The sequence below is a fragment of the Dermacentor albipictus genome, chromosome 2 (assembly GCF_038994185.2).
Source record: "Dermacentor albipictus isolate Rhodes 1998 colony chromosome 2, USDA_Dalb.pri_finalv2, whole genome shotgun sequence".
Classification (NCBI taxonomy): domain Eukaryota; kingdom Metazoa; phylum Arthropoda; class Arachnida; order Ixodida; family Ixodidae; genus Dermacentor; species Dermacentor albipictus.
In genome coordinates this window covers 123,735,344-123,761,892 of record NC_091822.1, presented here as the reverse complement: position 1 = coordinate 123,761,892, position 26,549 = coordinate 123,735,344, and the positions used below count along the sequence as shown (strand labels likewise).

The 26,549-nt window shown below is 45.3% G+C and overlaps 1 protein-coding gene and 2 long non-coding RNA genes across 3 annotated transcripts in view; 2 read left to right on the top strand and 1 right to left on the bottom strand.

The window, feature by feature from the left end:
- LOC139056083 (uncharacterized) overlaps positions 1-26,549 on the top strand; it is a 108,829-nt gene that overhangs the window by 70,354 nt on the left and 11,926 nt on the right. Inside the window, exon 2 of the long non-coding RNA XR_011512145.1 lies at positions 16,300-16,499. This is a non-coding gene — a long non-coding RNA (uncharacterized lncRNA). The remainder of the gene's footprint in view (positions 1-16,299; positions 16,500-26,549) is intronic.
- LOC135910741 (uncharacterized) lies at positions 612-7,935 on the top strand. The gene is made up of 4 exons (XR_010567125.2): positions 612-802; positions 1,881-2,014; positions 3,615-3,679; positions 7,734-7,935. It is a non-coding gene; the product is annotated as an uncharacterized lncRNA (long non-coding RNA).
- Positions 9,986-12,142, bottom strand: LOC139046752 (uncharacterized). Its single transcript, XM_070534704.1, has 4 exons — positions 12,107-12,142; positions 11,083-11,169; positions 10,970-11,026; positions 9,986-10,858 (listed from the first exon to the last, which is right to left on the bottom strand). Exons 1-4 carry the CDS (start codon positions 12,140-12,142, stop codon positions 9,986-9,988), a joined length of 1,053 nt encoding a protein of 350 aa, XP_070390805.1.

The window sequence follows — 26,549 nt, the reverse complement described above, 5'->3', positions numbered from 1 at the left end:
CGCGGCGACTTGAGTGTTGTGGGCCTCACCGCGAGCACGTTTTTGTCGCTTGTTTCTGTTGTTGTGTCGTGGTGCGTTCCAACATTTTCACAGGTTTCAAAAACTGCGACGCCACCTCCGCGGCTGCAGCATGGCACCCGTAGTGCTGCGCTACGGTTTTAGAAAAGTGGCCGGGATCGACGAATATTTCCGTGCTAGTGCGCTTGAGAAGGGCCGAAAGTTGTGCGCTGCGAAGTACGCTTACGACGTCGAGGAGACCCTGGAACGCTTTGATGGCGATTCACAAGTGGTGGCGAAATGCCACTCGCAAGTGCGTCAAGCTACGTACGACGTCAACATTCAGGTAAGCGCGCATATTCGTTAAGCTTTTTCTTATTTCACCATGACCGCGAAGATTGGTGTCTTGCGTAGTTTGACCAGCGTTTACGGACTTCATATGCTTATTAATTTTAAGTTTTACGCGGCGTAGCGAAGCCTCACAAACTAAACAATTTCGAGCGCTGCTTATCTCGTGTATGCCTAACGCAAATTTCGCTACGTCCGTGCGCGGTAAGAATCACGTTTTCAGTTGTTTGACTAAATATATTTTTGCGTTGGCGGCTGTCATCGCAGCGGCGAATACTGGGTGCGCAGTGCACGTGCAAGGCCGGCCTTGGTGGCGGTTGCAAACATGTAGCTGCCGTCGTCCTGTTCGTCAACGAGGCCGACGCGCCGTCTTCGACTGATCGCCCTCAAGGGTGGGGTCGGCCGTCCTCTAAGCCGGACACTTCTCGAAGGGAGTCCATCGAAGAGCTTTTTGGAGGTACACTGTACATTTTGTCTTGCAAAAATGTGGCGTGGAGAACTACTGGTTCTCGGTACAGCGGAAATTGAAAGCCTTTTCGAAACACGATTTCATTTTCTTATTTACATGCCTGTTTGACAAGTCGACATTAACGTGGTCAAAGTGGTGTCTAGCTGGTTTTGGGCATGCTGATGTTAAGCATATGTGGAAGGAAGCTATGTGCATGTGGAATCTTGTGTATGTGTGTGGGTATGCAGGAAAGGGGGGGGTCAGCAGCACTAAGCTGCTGGTCCTGTCGCTTGCGTAGGGACGCCACTGCATTGACAATGCAACAGTGCCATATCTAATTAGCCTGCATTTTCTGAGCATGGAGTCGGTATGTGTGTATGCCTAGCACAAGTTTGGCTATGTCTGTACTCAATCACAATCATGTTTTATATTGTTGCACTAAATACTGATCATACTTTTGCATCTGCAGCTGTCGCCACTGCAATTTCTGTGCTTTTAGTTTATTAAACATGTAGTTCACAGCTGTTATCTCTTGCAGAGTACAAGCCCCTGTATGTTGGTGGCAAGTGCCCAAAAGAAGAACCGCCATCCTATGTTCTGCACCATTTCCCCGACATAAACTGTGTAATGAATTCAGCTTTGATAAGTGAGGAGCAAGGGCGAATTGAACGAGACGTGCAAGACGTCCTAGAAGACCTTATTTCAAAGGCAGCACTCCATGCTGACGTATTATCTGTAGAAGAGGTGTTGATCTGGGAATGTAGTCTACCTCACTATACAGCAGGACAGTGTGCCTCACTCACTGCAATTGAGCAGCAATTTATTGCCACAAAAGTGGCATGTACAGGCTCCCAGGCAACCGTGACAGCTGCTGAAACTATAATGCAGGGAAAATGCCCCCGGTTTGTAACAAAGCACTGCACATTTCTGAAATTTCGCATGTTTTCCTTTTCTTACCTTTTCTGCTGCATGAGAACATGTAGTGCACTATACTCTTTCTTGGTGCATGCATGGATGCATGCTTTCAGAATGTGCTCTACGTTTTATTACTGGCCATGAAATTTAACTGATCCTTTTTGTGTTGCAGTTGGCACAAAGAAAGGTCGGTAAGGATATCAAGCTCCATCGCACACCGCATCCTGACTAGGCAAAAGGCCTTCGAGTCCCTGGCCGAGCAGCTGCAGAACTCCAAAACACCACTTGTTCCGGCGCTGATGTATGGTAGGCACCCAATTTTTTTTTATAAATGACTTGATGGACTTGACATGTAATAGAAATTAATAAATTTTGGTTTAAAGCAGCAGCCCTGAGCCAGTGATGGCACTAAGCACTGTAATCCACTGTAATATACCGCTTTACATCACTTAGGAACACCTCAATCATGCAACTGAACAAATGTTTACATATGCACTGCTAAAGATTGGTCTTTGCTTGAATACTACTGCAGCGTGGATCAGGTTATCAGCGACAGTAAAATTTGTAGCTCTGTATTCCGTTAAGTGCATGAGTGAGGAACAGTTCCTCTAGAAATGCACATTTTAACAAGGGAACATACAGCAAGGATTATGACAGCCGTAGATTCTTGTGCAGGCATTTGAACTTGAATGCCATGTGCCTATACATACACCCTGTGAGCCTGTAAGCATCTAGGCAACCAACATATTGGTGTCTGTTGTATTCACACAGGGAGACGTAGGCTTCAAGAAATTGTTTTATTTTCCGTGGTGCATACTGGCAGCATGAAAGCAACAATTGATGATAGTGCAGTACACAAACAACAATATATATACACCAAGATACAGTCATACATAGAACATCATGGTGACATTCATTAGCCAGGTCGGTCATTGTCCTGAATAGCAGCTAAGGAGGCATGCAATGTCACATTTCTCTGCTGGTGGGGCCGATTTGCCAGTGCACCACAAGGCATGTGGCTGCTGTAGTGAATTAAAAGAAATGTTCATTACTCGGTGTGCTAAGGAAAAGAAGCAACTAGAGGTTGAAGTGGCAGCAATGCTTGGGTTGGGGCTTGGATGTCCGTGCTAGCATGCCATCGTTTCACTGACAGAAAAATAAAGTCTTGAGAAGCAGATATGGCCCTTGGGCATGCGCAATACACAGTTTTTGCTAATTATTTTTCTTGTATATCTGACGCTGGCTTTGCATGTAATGTTTGATTACCATGTTCGCAAGAGTGATTATGGCTGGCCTTGTGCGTGCACTGTACTCCACTGGGTTTTCATCAAATGTTGAGTTGTAAGCCAATGCTTGTGTACCATGTAGTATTCCTTCAGTCCTGTCTGTATAATTGTATTTCACCTGGAATGAAAAGTAGCTGTGGTGTACTGGTAGGGCACTTGTTTCAGAGTTTTGCTAGTGTGTAGATGTGCTCAATAGACGACAAAAGAAAGAATGAGATGCGCACAGCTGGCGTGTTACCCGTGTCTCGTCATCTCTTCTGTAATGTCTGGTAAGCACATGAACATGCACGATTGCAATTCTCAACTCGCCCAACTAGCTGTGTTGACCTGCTTGGCAGTCATGAGGTTCTTTGTTCGAGGCAACGAAAATTCATGAACCTTTTCTTCCTTTTCACTTCTGACACTTCCAAGTTTGATGTTACCAGGGGCCATGATTTAAAAGGGATACACTCATAACTGCTTAGCACACTAAAAATGTTCAACACTGCTACTGACAAGTGATTTATGGAAGGATTTCAGAGCAAAATCCATGATATCATTAATGAGCATGAGGCTCTCTAAGTATTGCTACATTGAACTCGTGCACATAGCATCTGCATTTTTTTTCTACTTTTCTGAAGGTACTGCTATGGAACCAACAGCAAGGGCAACATTCGAGAAAAAAATTGGTGCCAAAGTAACCCAGGTTTGTAACTACGTTCATCATCATCATCAGCCTACTTTATGTCCACAGCAGGCCGAAAGCCTCTCCCTGCGATCTCCAATTACCTCTGTCCTGCGCCAACAGATTCCAACTAGCACCCGCAAATTTCCAAATTTCGTCGCACCACCTAGTCTTCTGCCGTCCTCTACTGCGCTTCCCTTCTCTTGGGACCTATCCTGTCACCCTAATGGTCCAACGGTTATCTAATCTGCGCATTACATGACCTGCCCAGCGCCATTTTTTTCTCTTAATGTCTATTAGAATATTGTCTATACCTATCTCCTCTCTGACCTAAACCAATCTCTTTCTGTCTCTTAAAGTTATGCCTAGCATTCTTCATTGCATCGCTCTTTGCGCGGTGCTTAACTTGTTCTCAAGCTTCTTTGTCAGTCTCCATGTCTCTGCCCCATATGTCAGCACCGGTAAAATGTGCTGATTGTATACTTTTCTTTTCAGTGATAACAGTAAGCTCCCAGTCAGGAGCTCATGATGTCTGCTGTATGCGATCCAACCCATTTTTATTCTGTGTATTTCCTTCTCATGGTTAGGGTTCCCTGTCAGGAGCTCATGATGTCTGCTGTATGCGATCCAACCCATTTTTATTCTGTGTATTTCCTTCTCATGGTTAGGGTTCCCTGTGATTAGTTGACCTAGGTAAACGTACTCCTTCAGAGACTGTAGAGGCTGACTGGCGAACCTGAACTCTTGTTCCCTTGCTCGGCTGCGTATCTACAATTGCTCGTAGGTATAGCGGGGCGTGGCACTTGCGCAGATGACGGATGTTTGCGCGCATGTGCGAGTAAGAGCGGTTGCAAGAGAGGAAATGTGGGGACTTTTGCTCCTTGAAAATGCGACTCTGCCTAGGCACTGCGGGGGAGTTTCTTAGCGCGTGTTCTATGTTTGTCCCTAGGCATGCCGGCAGAAGCTGCGGGGTGTGGTAGTGCTGGACTTAGTGTCGCAAATTGGTGGCTGGATGTAATTATTTATTCAATCGTCTTTTGTACTAATTGAAACAACGTGCCATTATTTCGCATTATTGGCTGCACCTCCAGGACACCAAAGCGGCAACGAGGACATCAAAGCTGGAACCCAGACTGGTTTGTGGGTTGGGGCTCGCCGAGTTATCCATGGGCCACCGTGCTTCCAGCTTTGATCCCCCCGCTACCCCTTGGGTGCCCTGGAGACCTGCGCCTCCTGCTTTATTGTAACCTCAGGTGCTCTCCTGGGGCCTCCGTTTGCCAGTTACATGCGCCCTCCTGGAGCAGTGCTTGTAAAAAATGCAATCTATCGTCCCGACGAAAAAACACCATGACTTATACAACACCAGTCAGAACCTTTCCCCTTCAGACACAGCGATCACCAAATGGGGCGTCCGTGTCCACTGCCTCACCGTGCCAGCAGCCAGCAGCGGAGCGTAAACAAACTGGACCGCACTTCTTAATGCCGGCATGCCTAGGGGACAAACGCATACAACACACGCTAAGAAACCTCCTCCGTAGTGCCTAGGCAGACTCACATATTCAAGAAGCAAAGGCCCCCAGATTTTCTCTCGCACCTGCTCATACTCGCGCCTGCGCAGAAACGTCCAGCACCACTGCAACCACTAGCAATTGTAATAACGCTGTCCAGCTATTCATCATTATCGTTGTCTTCTACGTATTAACGTTAAACCCCACTCTTACACTCTCTTTTACGGTCCTTCCAGTTTTCTGGGCCCCTTGCAGTCGATAGACACTTCATATTGAGAGCCGCCATTTTTCCAAGCATTATGTCTCCTCCATCTTTGATTAAATAGACTGTTATTTCATCTCCTGCCACTTTTCCCCATTTCATGTCTTGCAAGGCCCTTCTGACCTCATCTCTAGATATAGGAGGAGTTTCTGTATACTGTTCAGTATTGTTTCGAATAGAGTACTCCCGAGGCTTTTGGGTACTGTACAGGTCAGTTCAGAATTCTTACGCTGCTATTATTATACCTTCAAGATTGCTGATATTACCCTGCTTATCTTTCAGTGCATACATCTTGGTCTGTGCTATGCCAAGTTTCTTTGTCACTGATTTCAGGCTGCGTCCATTTTTTACGGCTTCTTCACTCTTTCTCACGTTATAATTTCAAATATCACTTATTTTCGTTTTGTTGATCAGTTTTGACAGTTCCACGAATTCTATCTGATCTTTTGAGTTGGACACTTTCATTCTTTGTCGTTTCTTTATTCGGTCTTTTGTTACTTGGGAGAACTTGCCTATTGGTTACCTTGGTGCCTTGCCTCCCACTACAATTCCTGCCTCTGACGCCAGCTTCGTTACGGTTTCATTCATTGCCTCTATGTCATCATCATCATCTCTGTTCTAAGGCAGCATATTTGTTTGCAAGTACCAGCCTAAATTTGTCTGCTTTTACCCTTCCTGCCTCTAAGTTGACCTGTTTTTTTCTTGAGCGATTGTACTCTTTTTCTGTTCAAACTGAGGTGAATCCTAGCCCTCACTAACCTATGATTATTGCACTTTACCCTACCTATCACATCTACATTCTGCAGTATGCTGGGATCGGCAGAAAGTATGAAATCAATTTCATTTCTTGTTTCACCATTAGGGCTTTTCCAGGTCCACTTTATGTTGCTACGTTTCCTGAAAAAGGTGTTCATTATTCTCAGCTTATTGCTTTCGGCGAAGTCTACCAGCATCTCTCCTCTAGCGTTTCTAGAATCGACGCCGTAGTCGCCAATTGCCTGCTCACCTGCCTGCTTTTCCCCCAGTTTTGCATTGAAGTCACCCATTACTACTGTATACCGAATCTGCACTTTTCTCATCGCTAATTCAACATCTTCATAAAACTGATCTACCTCCTCATCGTCGTCGCTGGATGCTGGAGTGTAGCCTTGTGCTGCCTTTAATCTATACCTCTACTGCTACGACTACTGCTACCCTCTTCATTAAAACTTCTTTCTAGATGAGTTGGTGCATACTTGACGTAAAAATTGTAACAGCGCCAATGCATGCATCCACTAAGTAATAAGCGCTTGTGTCTCGTCCATTGTGGATGCATGTGTTGGCACTGTTACAATTTTTATGTCAAGTGTGCTACCCTCTCGTTAATGCTGTAGAATTCGTCAGTGTTGCCCGCTATGTCCTTGTGGATTAGGAATCCTACCCCGTATTGCTTCTTATCATGGAGACCTTTATAGCAGAGGACATGGCCGGTATTTAGCAATGTATAAGCCTCAACAGTTCTTCTAATTTTGCTAAGGCCAATAATATCCCAAATAACGTCTGATAGTTCCTCAAAGAGTTTTGCTAAGCTAGCCTCACTCGACAGAGTTCGGCTGTTAAAGGTTGACAGGGTCAGTTTCCATTGGCGGCCTGTTCGGACCCAGAGATTCTTAGCACCCTCTGCTGCCATACAGGTCTGACCGCCTCCTTGGTCAGTAGCTCCGCAGCTGTTGGGGACTGAGGTCTATCAATTGTAGATATCATCAGGGAGGTTGTGGCCGAATACTGCACCAGGGAGGCCAATTGCTGTTCTGGTGGTAACTACGTTGTCACATAATGCATTTTAATATTGTACAACTAACTAATCTATCAGTTTACTAATACAGACATCAAGTTGTTTTTTGTAGTGCTTTTATAGGAACTGCTAAGCGAGTTCATAATGGATAAGGGCAAGTTTGAATTTCATCCACAAGGGCACGTTACTCAGCAAGCTGAAAGAATATACACTGCAAGAGTGGGTAATTAGTAGAGCTTGGCAGTGTTGCCCTTGTCTCTCTATCCCCCTCTCCACTATGCATTACTGGAATAAAAGTAAAACCGATCATTTTTCCCCTTAGCACATTTATAGATCAGCGTAATGCATTTTCATCGAAGTGCTTGTACACTGAGGCTGGCTCACACATACTGAAACTGTCACAGCCACTGCTGCACACACGGTGGTTGCTACTGATATTTGAAAGCATGACTGTTGGACAAAACTAATTGAATATGGTGTTCGTGCATGTTGTACATATTATTTGCTAACTTTACAAAATATGCTTTGCAGGTTGGCGTTGTGATTCACCCCTGTCAGCCATGGCTTTGTGCAAGTCCCGATGGCCTTTTCCAAACAACCAGTGGTGTCGTTTTGCTTGAAATCAAGTGCCCCTACAGTCGTAAAGATGACATAATCATAGATCATGCTCTGTGCGAAAGCTACGTTAGCTATGTGACATATCATGATGGAATGCTTCAGTTGCCTCGCAGCCACCCATATTATTCACAGGTTCAGGTGGCCATGTATGTCACTAACACTACAGAATGTTTCTTTTTTGTTTATACAAGCAAGCAAGATATTACTATAGTTGTTGACAGAGATGAAGACTTCCTTGCTCGAAACATTCCTCGGTTGGAGGCGTTTTATTATTCATACTACATTAAGCAGCTCCTGCGTTAGACCAGATTCCTGCTTGCAGGAAGTAAGTTTGCTCTTAAAGGTACATACAGCTGCTCAGCACATGAAATCAGATAACCCTGCTTATGGAATGATTCCCTATCATAGTGGCTAAAGCAAGCCATGTTTCTCTCATTAAATTTGGAAATTTACTTTTTTAACCTATCACTAAAAGTCGCGAAAAATGACCTTTCGCGCACCACATGGCACACACATGAAGCTGCATAAGAGCTCTGCCACGTGACCTTCTACTAGGGTACGCGGTTACTGGTCTTTTTATTAGTACTGAAATGCAGTATACTTCCTATTATGTGTTTTTCCTGACTTACAGTGTGCAGATTTACTGATTACAGTGTGCAGAGTTGGCCCACTTGTGGCATAGTTGATGTCATATTGTATCTCATAGGGGGGACCACAGAACTTGGGTTACTTGCATGCAAATTCGCGTGTGTACAAAAACATCTATGTGTACCATTATGCATGCCTTTTTTACCTTGTAGTACTCACAGATTAAAGTGCCTGTGGTTTTCAGGCAGGTAAAGCACAAATAAGAAACAGACAGCGGAAAGAATGACAAAATACATTGTGATTGCCATACATGCCTTACCAAAACGTGTTACTGTCTCGACCTTCCACTGTACCAGCTAGCTTGGATACAGACCCTAGGTCTGTGTAATATAAAGGCTGATTTGTAAATTATGCTGCACTTATTAACAGCTCAATTACCTACAGTATGTTAGTATCAAGGTTTCACTTCCAGTGAGTGACAAAGTGTTTTTCGATTTCTGTGCCAATTTAAAATTATAATAGCTACTTAAAATATGTACAGCATCCTTGTTTCTATCAATATAAATCATCGTCTTTTCCTTTGCACCATTTCATGACACATTTTTTGCACTTGTTGGCCCTTTAAGGAAGTTGCTAGAGTGTTAAACACTGTTGAGCTACCTGATGGCAAAAGCTGGTTTTAGTCTGAAATCTTCCTCTGAAATTGCCTGGCTTTCAGGAACTTGCAAGTGAACAGCAATGCTTTATTACCACCAATTTCTTTGCTTATTGTCGCTTTATAACTGCAACATGAAAGACTGCATCAAAAAGATCCCGAACGTCTGCCATGGCTTTTACATGTCCATTCTGTCACTGAAGGAGTTGCAGTGATTCTTTCAGTTGTATTTGTAAGCTTGCACTGTATTTCCTTATTGAGAGCCTCTGCTGTTGCACAGTTGAGGCTAGTTCACAGTTGCAGTGTTTAAGCCATTTTTGATGCCTGTAGTGAATGTAGCCTTGAGGCACTGTCGACCTGATCACGTCTCCTTTAATTTTAATTGATGTCTCCCATGTTTTTGTGTGTGTTTGTATGGTGGTTGAGAGCCACACCATAGCTTCTTAGATATGTTTGCAAATTTGTTCAGCCTAGTGCTGTCCCCTTGCTTTACAATTTCTCATCCAAGTTTATAATTTCAGAGTCGCAGATAAAGCTGCTAGCTTTCCTGGTGACCTGGGCTCTACTATGTTAGCTGGCTAAAATATCACTGCTATGAGCAGTTTCTTCAGTGTCATACTGCGCTTAATGTTCTAAAAATAAAGCATAGTAATTTATTTCTGTATGGTGCTTGCCTGCAAAACAGCAGTATTGTGTTTGCAAGCTAGGCACATAAGTCTACACATGTTTACACGAATGGATTGGTCCGCTTTTTATTATTGCCAAAAATGATGAAAAACATACATGACCGGAATATTTTTCAAAATCTCTGTGGGGAAGTTGGCCTTTAAATATTACAATTTTGTAAAAGGTGGTAGCAGTGCTTATGCCAAAAATATGTTTGATACTCTGTGCTTGTGTATCACAGTGAAAATAAAGCACCTTACTTTGTGTTGCTTTGAATTATTGGGCTTTGCAGATTTGCCAAAATGCAGCACATATGAAAAATTTCACTCATGGCAGGAATCAAACTGACAGGAATACGGTGCTCCAAAGTTCCATGAGTTTTTATGCGCTGTATCGCTCTCTCTACATGCACGCGCACTTGAGCAACATTGTATGTTTCTTGCAGTTCTGCAGGTGAGAAAGGCTGGTTGCCAGTTGAGAATGGTGGCATAATCAGTACGGCACTTTTACCTGCTACACCTGCTAGTATTCCAGGAAAACCCTTATCAGCAAGAATAACATCATGCTGACCAATTATTTCAAGGAATCCTGATTCCAGCACGATTTGTGTGTCTGAGCAACGCCCACCATAGGATTTGGACTTGAATACAATGAGGCCAGAGGGGGCAATCGCAACTAAAAATTTCAATGTAAAGCCACTTTTGTACGTGGAGTAGAGGAAATGTTGTTGCCTCACCTCTGATGGTGTTTCTGTGCGCACTTCAGTGCAATCGACAATGAGTGTGCAGTCAGGATAGTTGACCTTAAAACACTCTGGACGTGTATCCCGTATCACTTGCATATGTGGCTTATATATCCACTTTCTTGTAGCACCCGCAAGCGTGCCCAGAACTGCATGAAACGTTCGTGCTGCTGTTGTTTCATGAATGCCAAAAATTACTGCAATTGCACTAAAAGGCACTCCGTGCTTCATTTTGAATAGAAATATTAAAAGTTTGTTCGGAAGGCTGACATCAGTACCCTTATCTCTCGTGTGAGGCAGGAGACTTAACAGGAGCGAGAAAACATTGTCTGAAACGCCACAGAGATCTCTCACTGCACCGGGTGTTAAGGAAACTGTGTCGAATCCCCCCAAAAATCAAACCCTAGAGTCTGGTCCTGCAGCACGGTGCGATAGGCATGGCAAATTTCCTGCTGGTGTTATGAAGCATGGTGTGGCTGATTCTTCTTTCTGGCACACCTTTTGCACTGTAAGGTCTAATGCCTCAATGTGCTCCTCTTCAAGATTGCATTCAACCTGAAAGTCGCAAATGAGAGAGAATATGAATCGAGCTCCAGCGAACGGTGACGTACCAGCTCCAGGCTACTGTGTCCATTTGGCGGTTCAAGGCATGACTGCTGCTGATACAAGCCTCCAGCCAAACTGTGAATGTCATTGTCCTGTATAAATGGAAAAAGTCAATTAACTGCTGCTGATTGGAGCCTCCAACCAAACTGTGAGTGTCCTTGTCCTGTGTAAACGGAAAAAAATTAATTTTTCTATGATTTCTGAACCAAAATGCAACATTGTTTTCCACTTGCCCTCCTTTCACTTTGTTGTGATGGCTCCTGGCAATTCGTAGGTGATTTCGCACGTGCTCGAGCTCGCTCTACCCATCTGGTAAGAAAAAAAAAACATAGAATCGGTGCACTTGTATGTACGGTTTTTAAAGACATCCCCCACTGCATCAACGCGACATTAATGTGATAGGTTGATGAAGAAGACATTTAAGATTAGTCGAAAGGCGACTCTTGGACTTTGAAAGCTAACTAACAGCTCGTCAGCCGCTACAGTCTTTGTATCGTTGAAACCAATAAACTATAAAATGGAGTTAGGTGTCGCGATAGCCCGGAAACAAAACCGTCGGCTGCGTACAATTAAGCGACTGGGGTATGCGAACGTACCAAGCAGCGGTGGTGTATTGAGATGTCGAAGCGTACATGGAGGCTTTTACTATAAATCAACAGTTTGCATCGTTTCTACTGCAATGCAGAAATAGCAAAAGAAATAATGAAGGCGGCCGCGATCGTTCGTGGCCAGGGCGACGTCCGATCGTCCGCGTTATCAACGGGATCAGCCGGCCTTGAACGGTGGATGACGAGTGGCATAAAACGAACAGTTTGGCCTTTATGGTTGTCAAACACCTGCTCACTGGCACAGTAGCCGAACACAGCGCAAATTTCCAACCGCCTGACGGGCCCTTACGCGCGCGTCGTGCAAGTTCCGCTCCTCTCGGCAACAAGTTGACGGTGCGGCTTTCTCGAGGCGCGATCGCTCGATGCCTAATTTAACACAACCCACAACGATGACACGTAGTTTTGCTTTAAAAAACCTCACCGGTGGTAACGCTCTGTTGGTGCCGAAGGGTCGCATGGAACCGTGCAGCGGTATGCTGAAGGAAAAATTGTTGGCACGTAGGCGGGATGGTGCATGCAATTACTATTTGCACTGCCGAAGAAGTGCCGGCTGCATATTCTGGTGTTCGCATTCGGCTGCCATGGCTTGCCGTCAGGCCTGTCGAACAAATTAAGCATATAAGTTCAAGCGTAGTCCCACCTGTTTAAGTGTCACGCTTTAAAATTCAACACACTCACCCAGCACGTCGAACAGCTTGTATCCAACGTTGCCGCCGCTCTAACTCGTACGGCTTTGAAGGGAATGTGTAAAAAGACACGCTGCTATCATAGCCTTCTTGGTTGTGGCACTTAAAAACACAGCAATACCGCCGGCCTCGAAGTTTCTTTTTCCGCGTTTCACCTACGGTTTCACTTTCACGCACCGCGGTGTCGTTGACGTTTGCTGCCATTTCTATTTGTTTGTATTACTGAAAACTTCCGGCCGCGTCCAAGAGGGCGGCGCTGCATGTTCGTCGAAACTCCAGCGCTGGTTCCCCATACACTTCGACGTGACCCGGCACGTCGACGAGACCCTGCGATTTCAGACGCGCGAAGCGGACGCACACGTTGTGCCCGCCGTGAGCATGCCGCAACTACGGGAAAGCGAGGTCGACGCAAGGCGGCAACGCCGACAAGACCCTGTAGTTGTAACCGATGCTGCTCGCGGTCATCGAGCTTGCTCTGTTCGTGTGTCTCCACACCGCGCGTGTTTTCTTCGTCGGCTCACGTTTGCTGCAATTCATACTGCCACTAAAACTACGAGTATTACATTTCGTGTAATATTGTTACGGGGATGTTGGGAGTATGGAAAAACCATATTTACAGTATATATACAAGATGAGTCAGAGTAGTAAAGATGGATGACCACAAACAACACTTCCTCTCTCTTCTTTCATCCTTCCGTAACAAGCATCCCCGTAACAATATTACAACGCGTTGTTATCGTATTTATTGCTTCGCCTTATGGCGAAAGTGTGATTTTTTTTCAGTTGTGTTGAACAGCATTGAGTGTTGACGGGAAATCTATGCCAGCAGGTGTGCTCGCTCCCGTTTCTTGGCTTTATGTACCGCTTTATGTACTCGGGACATGCATTCGCGAATTATTGACTTTTTCGTTCGTGTCACGCGCGAGAACGTCATAACTTGTGAATTTCGGGTTGACACACCTGTGGTATACGCTCACCATTGCGGTAACAAGAACAGTTCTACAAAAAAATATTCCGCACTTCTCGTTCTTGCTCTCGCCGTATTGTGAGTTATGCTGAATTGACGCAACATATTCTTCGTAGTCACTGAAACGAAGTTCACGAATGCAGTTGTTTCGACTTGAACATGTGTGATTGAGTCTGTGGAATAATAATGAAGGGGTTATGACCAGCAATTCGTTATGTGATTAGAAAATTTGTGTGCCTAAAGGGAACTTTGTTCGTCTTATCGGAAATCCCAACTTGACTGTACCAATGGGAAGTGAATTATGTCCCTCACTGTAGCTTGAATAGCAGTGTTACGATGTTTATCAACAGAGAGTTCTGTGAATGGATTCTCCAAAGCATCAGCTGTCTACTTTTTGGCCATGAAGCTTGGTCCTTCATGCGCATTGTTTCTTTTATCGGGCTTGCTGTGCGAGAGCTGAAACTTGACTGTGTTTCAGAATATTTCACGAATTTAAGTTTGAGAACACACCTGCGGGTCAAACCCGGTCATGGCACAAAATCAACCTCAAAACCATCGGTTAACAAAAAGGTAACGAAAGCGTGAGCATCGGATCGCAGAAGTAGACTGGGATATTTCGATGTGACATTATTTTTCTACCGCAAGCAGCTTTCACTGCGTGTCAAAATTAAAGTGAACTGTGGTGTAGTGAGAGCGCATTGGTGTCAGAAACTTCATGTTCTAGAGCTTCTGTTCATCTCTTACCTATAGCTAAAGCATCCTGCCATTGCCTAGCGCGTACTTTACCGATATCCAATTTAGTACAGCTTCAACTGCTTTTTTCACCAACACTGTGCACAAACTGTTTTGTACCCTAAATAAAGTTACATTCTACCTTGTCGCTTAATCAGCATAGTTTATACAAGCGGCCGCATTTTTGCTTATGCAAATGTCGATCGTTAGTATTTCAAAATAAGCTGCCTTGTTTATGCTTTCATTGCCGTTATTATCAGGGCGTGCATATACCAAGGCTGCTGTCGACTTTTATTCATTTGTATATTGTAGGTTCCCAAGAATCTTAAATTAGTTCCAAGAAAGAGCAATAAGCTAAGGTGTTCTTGCAATACGTAATACTGTTGTATTGTTATACGAAGCCAGCAAACACTGACACCAAGGACAACACAGACGAAATTACTTGTGCTTAATAAATGAAATAAAGAAACGCTAAATTAATGGAAATGAAAGTAGATGAAAGAACAACTTGCCGCAGGTGGGGAACGATCTCACAACCTTCGCATTTCGCGTGCGATGCTCTACCAATTGAGTTACCGCGGCGCCGTTTCCCCGCCCATTTTCTTGGGTTTTTATGTTTCCTAGTAGAACCCTGTGAGTGTTAGCCAGCGCCACCACTCACAGACCTTGGCGGCGGATGTAGAACATCCTTTCTGCCGCATGGCGTCACGAGAACGTGATCTTTTTAAGTGAAAGTAACCGGCCAATAAACCCACACATGCTACCTGAAGGCATCAATGTTGCCGGATTCGAGACCCTCGTTATGTAATAAACGAGAAGAAGGGGATTAACCGAGGGGCCCGATTTTTATTAGTCATATCATACGAAGCCAACAAACACTGACACCAAGGACAACACAGGGGAAGTTACTTGTGCTTCATAAACGAAATAAAGAAACGATAAATTAATGGAAGTGAAAGCGGATGAAAAAACAACTTGCCGTAGGTGGGGAACGATCCCGCAACCTTCGCATGTCAGTGCTTGTTGACTTCGTATGATATGACTAACAAAAATTGGCCTTATTGGCCAATTTTTTTACTAATAAAAATTGGCCTTAATAAAAATTGGTTTATTGGCCGGTTGCGTTCACCCAAAAAGATACGCTCCCGTGACGCCTGCGGCAGAAAGGATGTTCCACATCCGCCGCCAAGGTTTGTGAGTGGTGGCGCTGGCTAACACTCCCAGGGTTCTACTAGGAAACATAGAACCCCAAGAAAGTGGATGGGGAAACTGCGCCGCTGTAGCTCAATTGGTAGAGCATCGCACGCGAAATACGAAGTTTGTGGGATCGTAGTGAAAACCCAAAGCCAGACTAGTGAGTCAGGGGCATAAAATGCAGGAGAGGCGGGCCGGACTGCCCCGAAGGTGATTCTGTCGCTGCTGATCTTCCGAAGTAAATGCGCGGACGAGCTTTCGACACTCTCCCGAATGTGCAGCCGTTTCGGACAGGGTAGTAACCTCCGCTGAGTCAGGCTGATACGGCAGGATGGTATCCATCGTGCAGGAAGGCTTGCGTCCGTAAAGAAGGAAGAACGGGGAAAATAGCGTAGTGGTCTGTGTGGCGGTAATATAAGCGTACGTCACGAAGGGCAGAACGCGGTCCCAATTGGTCTAGTCAGATGCGACATACATGGATAAAATTCCGCCAAGAGTGAGGCTAAAGCGCTCAGCAATCCCATTAGTTTCAGGTGGTACGCAGTTGTGGTACGGTGTATTATGTGGCATTCCTTGAGTAGGGCTTCTATAACGCGAGAAAGACACGGCCTTTGTCGCTCAGCAATTCTCTGGGGATTCCATGTCGAAGGATGATGCTACGCAGAAGGAACCTCGCAACATAACGCGCAGATGCGTTGGGCAGAGGCGAAGTTTCCGCGTAGCGCGTGAGGATGGTCTATCGCCACAATTACCCAGCGGTTGCCGTCTGCAGTACTCGGAAGGTGCCCGTAAAGACCAAACCTAACGCCGTGGAAGGCGCGTCCTGGGCAAGGCAATGCTTGCAGTGGAGCTAGCTGAGGAATGATGGATATTTTTGCGGCGTTGGCAAGTGAGGCAGGAGCGGACATATTGACGGACGAATCGGTACATCCTGCGCCAGTAATAAGGAATTCGCAGGCGCGCGTATGTTTTTAGTACTCCTGCATGTGGGCATTGCGGGTCATTGTGAAACGCTGCACATTTGTCCGAACGCAGATGCTGAGGAGCTACGAGTAACCATTTGCGCCCGTCCGAGACGTAGTATACGGTGGTATAGGAGCCCGTCACGAACGGCGAAGTGATGTGCTTGGCGACGGAATGCACGGCCAGGAGAAGGTGCTGATGGGTGTGACAGAAAAGCCAGCATAGCAACAATGCATTGATCCTTCTGCTGCTCCGAAAGCATGTCCGTGGCGGTGAGTGAGGACTCGCATATTTCTATTTTCTGGCGATTGGACTGGCCTGACACTGGGGAGCGAGGCAAGGCATCCGCGTCCGTATGTTTAAGGCCAGAGCGGTGCATCACTGAAATCATACTTTTGAAAGCGGAGCGCCCGTCGAGCGAGGCGACGTGAAGGATCTTTCAAGGACTGCTTTGATTATACCGCTATGCAGACCACTAATAAAGAAAATTGATAGCATGAGTTAAGGCGTCGTACGGGACGTCGATGTTCTGCAAACGTTTAGAAGCGTTTTCTGCCATGTCCGTATGTATACACGCACTTCTACTTTGACGCTGTTTCGGCTATGCACAAAGTAGTGAATGCTGTATAGGTGGAGATGTGCGCGAACATGATAGAGAATATGCCTGCAGCGGCTCACTTCGATTCTAATCAGCGCGAACGTTGCTGGGGGCTCGCTTTTCTTGAAAGATGCAGTGGCTGTGGTGTGCAGTGGTTGTTCAATGCGTTACAGAGAAAAGATTATTATTTATTATTGTTATTGTTATTATTATTATTATTATTATTATTATTATTAGATATGGAAACATACAAACACACAAAGGAAACAGGGAGGGAACAAGCTGACAACTGCCACCGAGACGGGCACAACGCCTTCCTACTCTGTTGGGCAGAGGGAATGAAAAGAGAAGAGAAGAAAATAGGAAACAAAGAAATAGGAAAGAAAATAGGAAATAAACAAATGACAGAGACATGGAGAAAAGAACGTAGGAACACGGAATAAATGACTGTAAACGGAAGGCCAAATCAGATTTCTGCACGAAAGCTAGCAAGGCTCTATGGGCCTGGTCGCGCTGAGCAGCACTCCCTCTCGGAAACAGGCAATCTTCAAGGGTCGTACACTCGAGTCCAACTAGTCCACATTCATTATTTAGCAGTGCGCGTTGTGTGACGAATGCGGGACACTCCAATATGAGGTGTTAAAGTGTCTCACTGGAGCCACAGGGCGTACACGACGGACTGTTCACACGTCCTTGACAATACAAGTGTTTACGCACCAACACAGAGCCAACTCTTAAATTCACCAACAGTGATCGAGCACCACGACGCAATTGAGCCACGACCACGAACACAGCTAGGGAGGGAATGAATGAAAAACTTAGAGTAGAACCTAAGTAAAGCAGACAAGAATTAGTTTTGTTTTAGAAACGCCAGAGTCAACAAATGTCATGCGGCCTAAATGTGAACAATTGGCAGTCAATGGTTAATATTAAATTTCAGAAACGATTGCCGCAGTCTCCCGTTTTGTAAGCGTTGCGGTAAAAATCTCCGATTGTTACGCTGGCTATACCTGTGCTGCGGCAGTTTTTCCTTCTTTTTTTGCGTGTCTGCGGCAGTCTGCCTGACCTGACGAATACCTTTTTTTTTTTTTCGCTACTTACTTATGCATCTGACAAGGCAGGATGACAGGATGCAGTGCGTCCTGACTGTGCCCGGAAGGTCAACGCATTGAACCGTCGGGTCACGCCTTTAAGTAAGTTTATCGCGCCGCTCTTACATGGCGCTACAGAACAGATGTAAAAACAGCGGAATAAAAAGTATACAAGCAGCACAATAAACGCACTTGCATATGTGCGACCCGGCCGTGCAATAGACCTGGCTATCGCGCGGCAGTGAAGACGCGCTGCTTGCGGTCATTTGCCATTATGAGTAGCAAAAAGGCTTTCTCCACGGAATTGAAACTTCTGCGATGAATAATAATAATAATGATAATAATAATAATAATAATGGTGATAATAATAAAAATAATAATAATACGATGAAGAAGAAGACTATTTTCCTCAAAAGAAAAAGGAACGTGCGACGGAATATTGAATTAACCCAGGACCCCAACATGGCAATCAGAGATGCCATCGCTATCACCGCTGGAGCTTGCCGAATAACTTTTCCACTGCCTCAATTCTGTTCAAGCCTTTGCCGCACTGTTGTTGTTTAATTCGGCGTTCCGGAGACCGATTCTGACCACTTTACGTACAATCTACTCTAACCTCTCGTCCAAAACTTATTTACCGCCTATAGAACCACTTCTAAACGCCTATCTCGTTAGAATAGCGAACCCTCGCCACTCCTGGATTCATTGCCGTTGAAGTGCGCATATATGGTGCGGCCCATATATAGGTTCTCCTTTTTTTTTCTTTTGCACAAGATTTCACCTATAGCACATTTGATGACGGGATGGTATGCGCATATGGTAAGCCGCTCTGTACGTACCTAAACCACTGTGCTCTGAAGGTAAGGCGAAGCTTCGCGGAATGCGTATTTGCGAAAGAGCTTTCTCTCTGTAAGGTACCGCCGTATCTTTAGGACGACAAACATGGATTGTTCGCGCGTACTTGCGACGTATAACTTTAGGCGCTTCGTATTTTTACATTGTAGAAGCACCTCGCAACGTTATATGTGTGTTCTCCCAGTGTGCTGAAAGAGCTACACCATTCACCGTTTATATTTATGGACTGGAAGGCACGTTAGTTGCTATGTGCAGGTAAATTTTGAAGTGTATTATGGATTAATTAGGGGCTAAATGAAAATTTCTAAGGTTTCGTGCTTTGCTCCTCTGGAGGCGTTATATGAAACGCTTACAAAGTTTTCCCGCTCCCTTGGGAAAACAAAAGATGGTAGCACTCCTAACACGAAAATAATACGGGCTGTTATGGGTGGCCGGTACAAAAAGCTTTCATTGCGTAAGTTAATAAAGCCTTTGCAGCAAGTCACTTATACAAACGTTCCAGAGCTTTACAAATGTATTTAGCAAACCGCGTAAGAAGTTATCCAAATGGCCAAGAAGAAGCCCATATTCCACAAAGTTTCCATTTCAAGAGATTCAACAGAGGGTATTTTATGCGTGTTATATAGTGAAAGATCCGAACGCGTCTGTCAAGTGCGATACTTTTTTTAAAAATTCTTCAGGCAAGTGCTGGGAAGCGTCATACAGCTGTTGAACACTGCATGTTTCCATGGTGTCCCGAAAGAACTGAAAAGAAGGACCATGTTGGCGGTGTTGCGAGGACAAATTCCTGGCTTATATAATGGTTGAACCCCCGTTTTCTCCCTAGTTGCATGAATTATACAAGATTCACTGTAAATAATTTGCACCGTTCAAGGTGAATATGTGTGTACATCGGTCTAAAACCCACGTCCTTTAGGCGCTCCTCGGCCAGAACTTGCCCTTGCTCAAAAAAAAAAAACTAAGTAACTAATCGATCAGCTCATACTTTGTTCGCTATTAAGCGCGTAAATGATTTTGCAGTTTTCGTATGTTTCCCCAGCGTCCTCAGTGAACTAAACGAGGGACCTTGTTTATGTCGTGAAAAGGGGGTGCAATCTATGGGTATGTGTAGGCAAAACTTAAAGCATCCGGGTCAATTGCGGATATTACAGTAACTTACGTATGCAAGCGCTTCGGAACGTTACAAGTGTGTTTTAAGAGCCGGGCAGGAGCTTAGCCCACTGCCCTTAGAAAGGAAGGAAGGAAAAAGTGGAGAAGGAAAAGCAGGGAGGTTAACCAGTTTAGCTTAACCGGTTTGCTACCCTACACATGGGAGCGGGATGGGAGGATAACTACAAATGTAACTGCAGAGATCAAATTTAGTGAACATTGGGGGGGGGGGCAGTGTAAGGGGGAGGGACATCATGGCCGCTGGGCTCGAGAATTAAAATGTGTGTGGATAAATTGCAGCTTTTGCAAAAAAAAAATTGTCTTAGCAAGTGCTCGGAAGACGCGGGCAAGGTTTCAGGCGGAGCAATCGTATTTGGCCAACGTTTTAATGTGTGTGTGTGTTTGTGCTTAAATTACAGGCAACTCAAATTCTCGTTGCAACTGCTCGACAGAAACAGCTTCGCTGAAAACTGAACTCGGGTTTCATGAAAAGTCACATAAATCTGCTGTCTTTTTTTGTGGGCTCTTGAGTTCGGTTTGCGCTGCCATGACTTCCGCTAACAATAATGACATTTGACGCTATTCCTTTCATTTCCTCTTCATTTGCATATTTATGACCACAATTTACAACAATGTTTTCAAAAGCTTTTGGGCCATTGTGCAGCAGGTACACTTCCGTTCGTGGGTCCATTCGCACTCGTAGCCTACCTCGTAAACATTGACGATGCAGTGCCGCCGTCCTACATTTCCTTTAATGCGAATAGCATTCCTGGCATTTTTGGCATTGCCGGACTATTTTTTTCTTTCCGCATGTTTATCCGTTTTCGCGAAGCATCGAGAACTGACAGGAGCACCGTCGTTCTGCAAAGCTGCGCGCTGCATCCAAGTTTTGAAGAAATTTTGAACAAAGGAGCCAAACACAGGAATAATTTCTGTCGTTCGGCTAAGATATAAGCATTCATTTCATCATACACATTGAACGAATTACGTCAAAAAAAAGTTCACATCCGACGCGCACGTTGAAATCTATGTGAAGCGAAGCGTAAGTAAAGCGGATAACTGAACGCTTTACAACTAACTACGATGCAGAGAATTTTGTTTGCTTTCATAATATGCAGTCCGTAACCCCACGAAATGTCTGGTTATCCAAGAAAAATGTCACAACTTTATTTTCATGCAATTTTTATGTTGATGCTCTGCACCGTCCACAAACTATATGCCTGAATGTAAACTCCAAATCGGAAGGATGCTTATTGCAAACGCCAAATCAGGTGGACGTACCCTGTGAAACGTATGCGCAGCGATGTCACCAGGACGAAGGCGATATAGAATGCTTGTTGAACAGGAAGACGAAGAGGTGCTTTCATAGAACGCCTTTGCTTTTGTCTCTGCTTTTTCGCTTTGCTCCCCTGCATTTCTGGGAGCCGCTGCTCCCTCTTTGCGGCAATGGACGAAGAGAACTCACAGCTCCTTCATGGTGCGCCGCTGTGAGGTCAGATAACGTCAAGCGATACAGATAGCGAGGCCACGGTGTTTTGCTCGGACAGCTATGACTCTTTGGACGATGACTTCAATGTCATGGCGGGTAGAACAGCAAAAAGAAGACTACTGCAGACATTTTTGTCGGCAAGTGCTTCTTCCATGAAGCGTGCACCACCGCAGTGGCCGCACACTGTGGTCTTCATGCCCGCGGACCTCACGACCAATTTGCGGCAGGTCCTTTCTTCCTTGCTCGAGAAAATCGCACCGAATGAGATCAAAGACGTGGGAATAAACTCGCGCAAAAATGTCATAGCAGTTGACGTGTTACACCTAAGTGCTCTAGAAGGCCTGCATAATATAACTGAGATGGCGGCGATGGTACTGCGGGCATCATTTATGACGTCGACGTTGCCATCCCAAATGTCGACTTGCCAATACTGATCAAACCAACGACAGAAGGCACTTTCATTACGAAGGTTTCCAGACTGGGAAACATACGCTGTGTGAACGTTTTGTTTGAAAGAGACAGCCTTCCTTCCCACATCAAAGTAGGGCGTATCCGCCACCTAGCACGACCATTCGTGCCGAAGCCCCTCCAGTGCTTCAAATGTTGCAAGATTGGCCGCGTAAAAGGTGTCTGTGTGAACAACGTCGTGTGCCCGCGATGCTTTGAGTGCCATTCAGAAGGCGCCTGAATCTCATATGTTCTTAAAGTGCCCCAACTGCAGTGGTGCTCAAAAGGCCTCATAAAAGTATTGCCCGCGGATGCGGTAGGAATTTGCGGTCCTCAAACGAATGGTGCAGGACAATTCAACACAGTGAGAGGCTGCTGCCGCTCTTAGGAGATATCGACATCGACAACGATAACGTTCACGAAATACCGCAGCTGGATAGTGACACGCCATCTTCCGTCAAGAGGATTGCCACATCCTCGCATAGCACCATCAAGACGGGTACAAGGAAAACAAACAAAGCGGAAAGACTTGGCCGTCGTGAAGAATGGGCTGAGCTACCGAGGGCACAACGCGCTGCTAAGTTACCTCAAAATGCACCGGCCTCAAAGGTTTCGGGAACTGTTGAAACGACGTTGGCTGATGACCTCCAGGTCATCAACATTTTGCGGTCCCTCATGCATTCCGTTCGCGTTGTACTTAACAACATGAAATCTTCATCTGCGCAAAGTGCGCTACAGGTGCTGGGAGTCCATAACTTGCAGCTCTTGGTTTAAACTGTGGCTCGACAGAAGCCGTCGCTTCAAGACTACGTCTGGAGCGCTTCCATATTTCAGTGGAACGCCAGAGGACTTAAGTCACGCATGTCGGACTTGGGACAGTTTGTATTCATGAATCATCGTCGTATGCGAGCCCCTATCAGCCCACATCAGACTGTCCGGGTATGAGTGATTCATGTCCGCCTAACACGGATAATACAGCAAGGTCATAATTTTCATACCACGTGATCTTATGTATGTCCATCATCGAGTGTCACCTGACCACGAAAACCAGTACGTGTGTCTGACTGAAGAAAGGCAAGCTTACTTTCGCAGTAGTTGGAGCCTACATACTGCCCTCAAGTCGGCTGGACTGCCAGCGGTTACGGCGAATCACAACAGCGACTCCGCAGCCTTGGCTCATGAGTGGAGATTTTAATTCCCACCACAATCTCTGGGGAAGCTCTAACATAAACTCGAGGGGCAAAATATTTTTGTCATTTGACTCCGAACAAGAACTATGTTTGGTAAATGATGGAAGCCCCATCTTTCTGCGTGGAACTGTCCACAGTAGCTACGTGGACTTCACCTTTGTTTCAGGCTCCTTCACTAGAAAGGTCAGCAGGTTTTCGGATATTAAAACGCGGGGAAGTGACCACCTCCCCACTTAGGATTGAATGTATGACAGGCTCCAAATTAGCCGACGTCACTCATTGTATCGGCTGGCCGATGTTCAAATCAGTTGTCGAAGACGGCTGTCATGTGGCTTGTCCTCTAGCCTAGAGGACATCATAAAGTGTGCCCTAGAATGTGCCACGCATTCGCGTCCGATAACGTCCACAGACACCGAATACGAAACTGAGCTGGAAAAGTTTCGTGCAATTCGTCACCGTGCAAAGCGAAGGTGCAGACGTACAAAGTCTGCACATGACTTGAGGTTGGCCAGGAAACTAAAAAGAAATCAGTCACTTGGACAAACTCTCATCGCAAAGATGTATGTCATTCTGCAAGTCTTTGGATCCACAAAAACCTTTGTCTCACATATGGAGAACTGTTCGTTGTCTCCGTGGAACCCTACAGCAGCGCGACCCTTTCAAGTCTTTGGCCCTTCACCAACAATGCAGAGAGATTGACGTCACTGACAATTTCTGCAGGAGGATTGCTGGTGAAACTAGATCCGTCGGAACTTCGACGCTCGTCCATTCATCGATTCCACGCGATCCCCGCAAGGACAGCCCTTTCACTATGAACGAACTCGAAGCTGTTCTTGCCTTGTGCAAGAGTTCATCATCGCCAGGACCCGACGTTATAACCTACCGTGCCCTATGTAATCTTGGCGAAAAGGCTTGGAAAGTGCTCCTGCTCTTGTTCAACTCGTCCTGGCAGACAGTTATGGCTCCCCAGGAAGGGAAGACCAGTCGTCTGATTCAATTGCTCAAGCCTGGCAAGTCGCCTGTAGACATTGCACAATACCGACCAAATGCGCTTGCCAGTTCCATCGGAAAACTAATGGAGAGGATGGTTCCAGCATGGCTAGAATGGTACCTCGAACATTACCAGGTATATCTAGACGCCATGGTCGGTTTCAGACGTGGCCATCCTTCCATAGACAGCGTTATCGACTTGATGACTTAAGTCGAGCACCAGAAGTCCTGCATAAGATTATCTGCTGCCCTGTTTCTGGATGTTAAAAAGGAGCATACGATAACGTAACGCACGAAGCGAATTTTAACACGCGAAGAAGCAGTAAGACTTGGCGCCAAGATCTATTTCTGAATTAGTAGCTACCTACAAAGGAGACCTTTTTTGTACTTACCGAAGATGGCTGAACATCCCAGCATTACAGTAACCGTGGGGTCCCTCAGGGCAGACGACTGCCCAAATGCCGCGCGACTGGCCGCTTGATGCACTTTGCGTGTATTCGCGGGCTTCTTTCATGGTCGGAAAAACGCTTTTATGTAGCACGTATTGAGCAACAGAACGCAGTATCGGGAGTTTTTCACGTCGCTCTACAATTTTCTCATTGATAATTTTTAAATAGTTATATTATTTGAAAATTTGATTACTTAAGGATAATCACCTAATTAAGTGGAATGAAAAAAAATAGTTTGGGTATCTCCAAGCGACGGCAAACAACATTACCTTTGTTCTGTCCAGCTACGGGGCTTTTGCATATGTTTAAACTCTGACTGAAGTTTGCTGGGACACTCTACATGTATAGGCCACTTCGTAGTTACTTTTATATAACTTTGCATATAAATCCACAAATATGTCCGACAAAATTGCCACTGTCCGTGCCTGTGGCCATTTTCTTTTTGGAGTGTTCTTCAGACTTTTGTTTGTGTACAATATGGACCTTTTGTCATATGTTCTTTTAATGTTCTTTGTGTTTAAAAGTTTTCAAGACTCTTATTTTGATATCTTCTGTTAAAAGACTACTAAGATTCTCTTTATCGACCCACCAGACAGCCATGCCACACGCGGGAGAGAAGGCAAGGAAACAACATAAAGCATTTAGTGCAGTCGCGGAAACACAAGGACTAATTAAGGAGGAGAAGAAGAGAGTGGACGGGATGATCGCTAAATGATTTATTTCGCAGACAGAACAAAGCAAGAAGACAACCAAATGCCCATGCGTGCAGCGCCGTTACTCGGTGGTAGTTAGCGCCCGTCCTGTCCACTGTCTTCTTCTCCTCCTCATTAATCCGTTTGTTTCCGCGACTGTACTAGAATGCCTTATGTTGTTATGGCGCCGTATCTAGAAAGCGATATGCGACGTTTACAGAGTGCGCGTAGTGTCGGTAACTTCGTATGCGCTGTACTTTCCACGTTTCGTTCGTGTTGAAGCGATAGATGCACGAAGGTCAATTCGATCACTTCGAGATGCTGCCGCGATTCCTCAGTCCAGCATTTTGACAGCGAGTTTCCGCGCTCATCGAGCGAGATTTGTTTATGTGCTTGTTAATTTAGTTAGAACACGTTCGCGGGCTAGTTCGTTTGAATCCATGATAGAATGTGTAACAGCGACTAAACGAGGACGTAGAAGGAACAGACACGCAGACTCTGTGTGTATGTTTTCTTTTTCTGCGTCCTCCTTCAGTCGCGCTTACATATTATATCATTGTTAACTTAGTTAGTAAGCGAATGCTTACAAGTATATACAGCCGATAAAACTACTTTCCTTACTTTGTATAGCTATCTACTGATTCGCTATCACAATAGCTGCTTCGCCTTTCGGGCGAAACTGCGTCTTTTTTTTTCATGAAGGTTAAACTGCTTCGTAAAGGCACGACGATGCAGACGAGAAAAACTACAAAGTCCTCATTCTAATCCCAACTGACTTCAATGCAATGATAGGATTGTGGCATCGTATGATTTCATGATTATACATAATCACGAGTATAGACTTCTTCCCCCCCTTTGAACCTAACCTATGAAACTTGTGATCTGAAGCTGCCCGCCTAGTCCTCACGACCTCATCCGTCTACTTATGGCGCGACATGTATATACGTATGTCTCTACGACAGTGTTTATTACGTAGCACTTTTAATTGTGCGTCACTACTACCACCGTACGCCTGAAGCTCGACGCGCAAAAACGCGTGGTCAAACACGTACCACACCTAACCTGTGATTCTTGCTGTCCCTGTCACATTACACTTGCGAAGACACCCACCGGCGCCTTGATTACATAGCCTCCGGGATCGTCCCGTCAGTAGCTTATGTGTCGACGGCTTTGTAAACGAAACAGCACATCGTAAAAGAAGAGAACGAAGCTCAGACTGCCTGGGCGTACGGTACACTGCGACTCGAAGGCATCGACGGGCATTCGTGGTTGCCTTGCGTGGTCGGAAGCAAAAAGAAGAAAAAAGAAAAGAACGCGTAAATACGCGTTATGCGTGTCACTCAAAGCTCCGCAGCGAAAACAATAACAATTA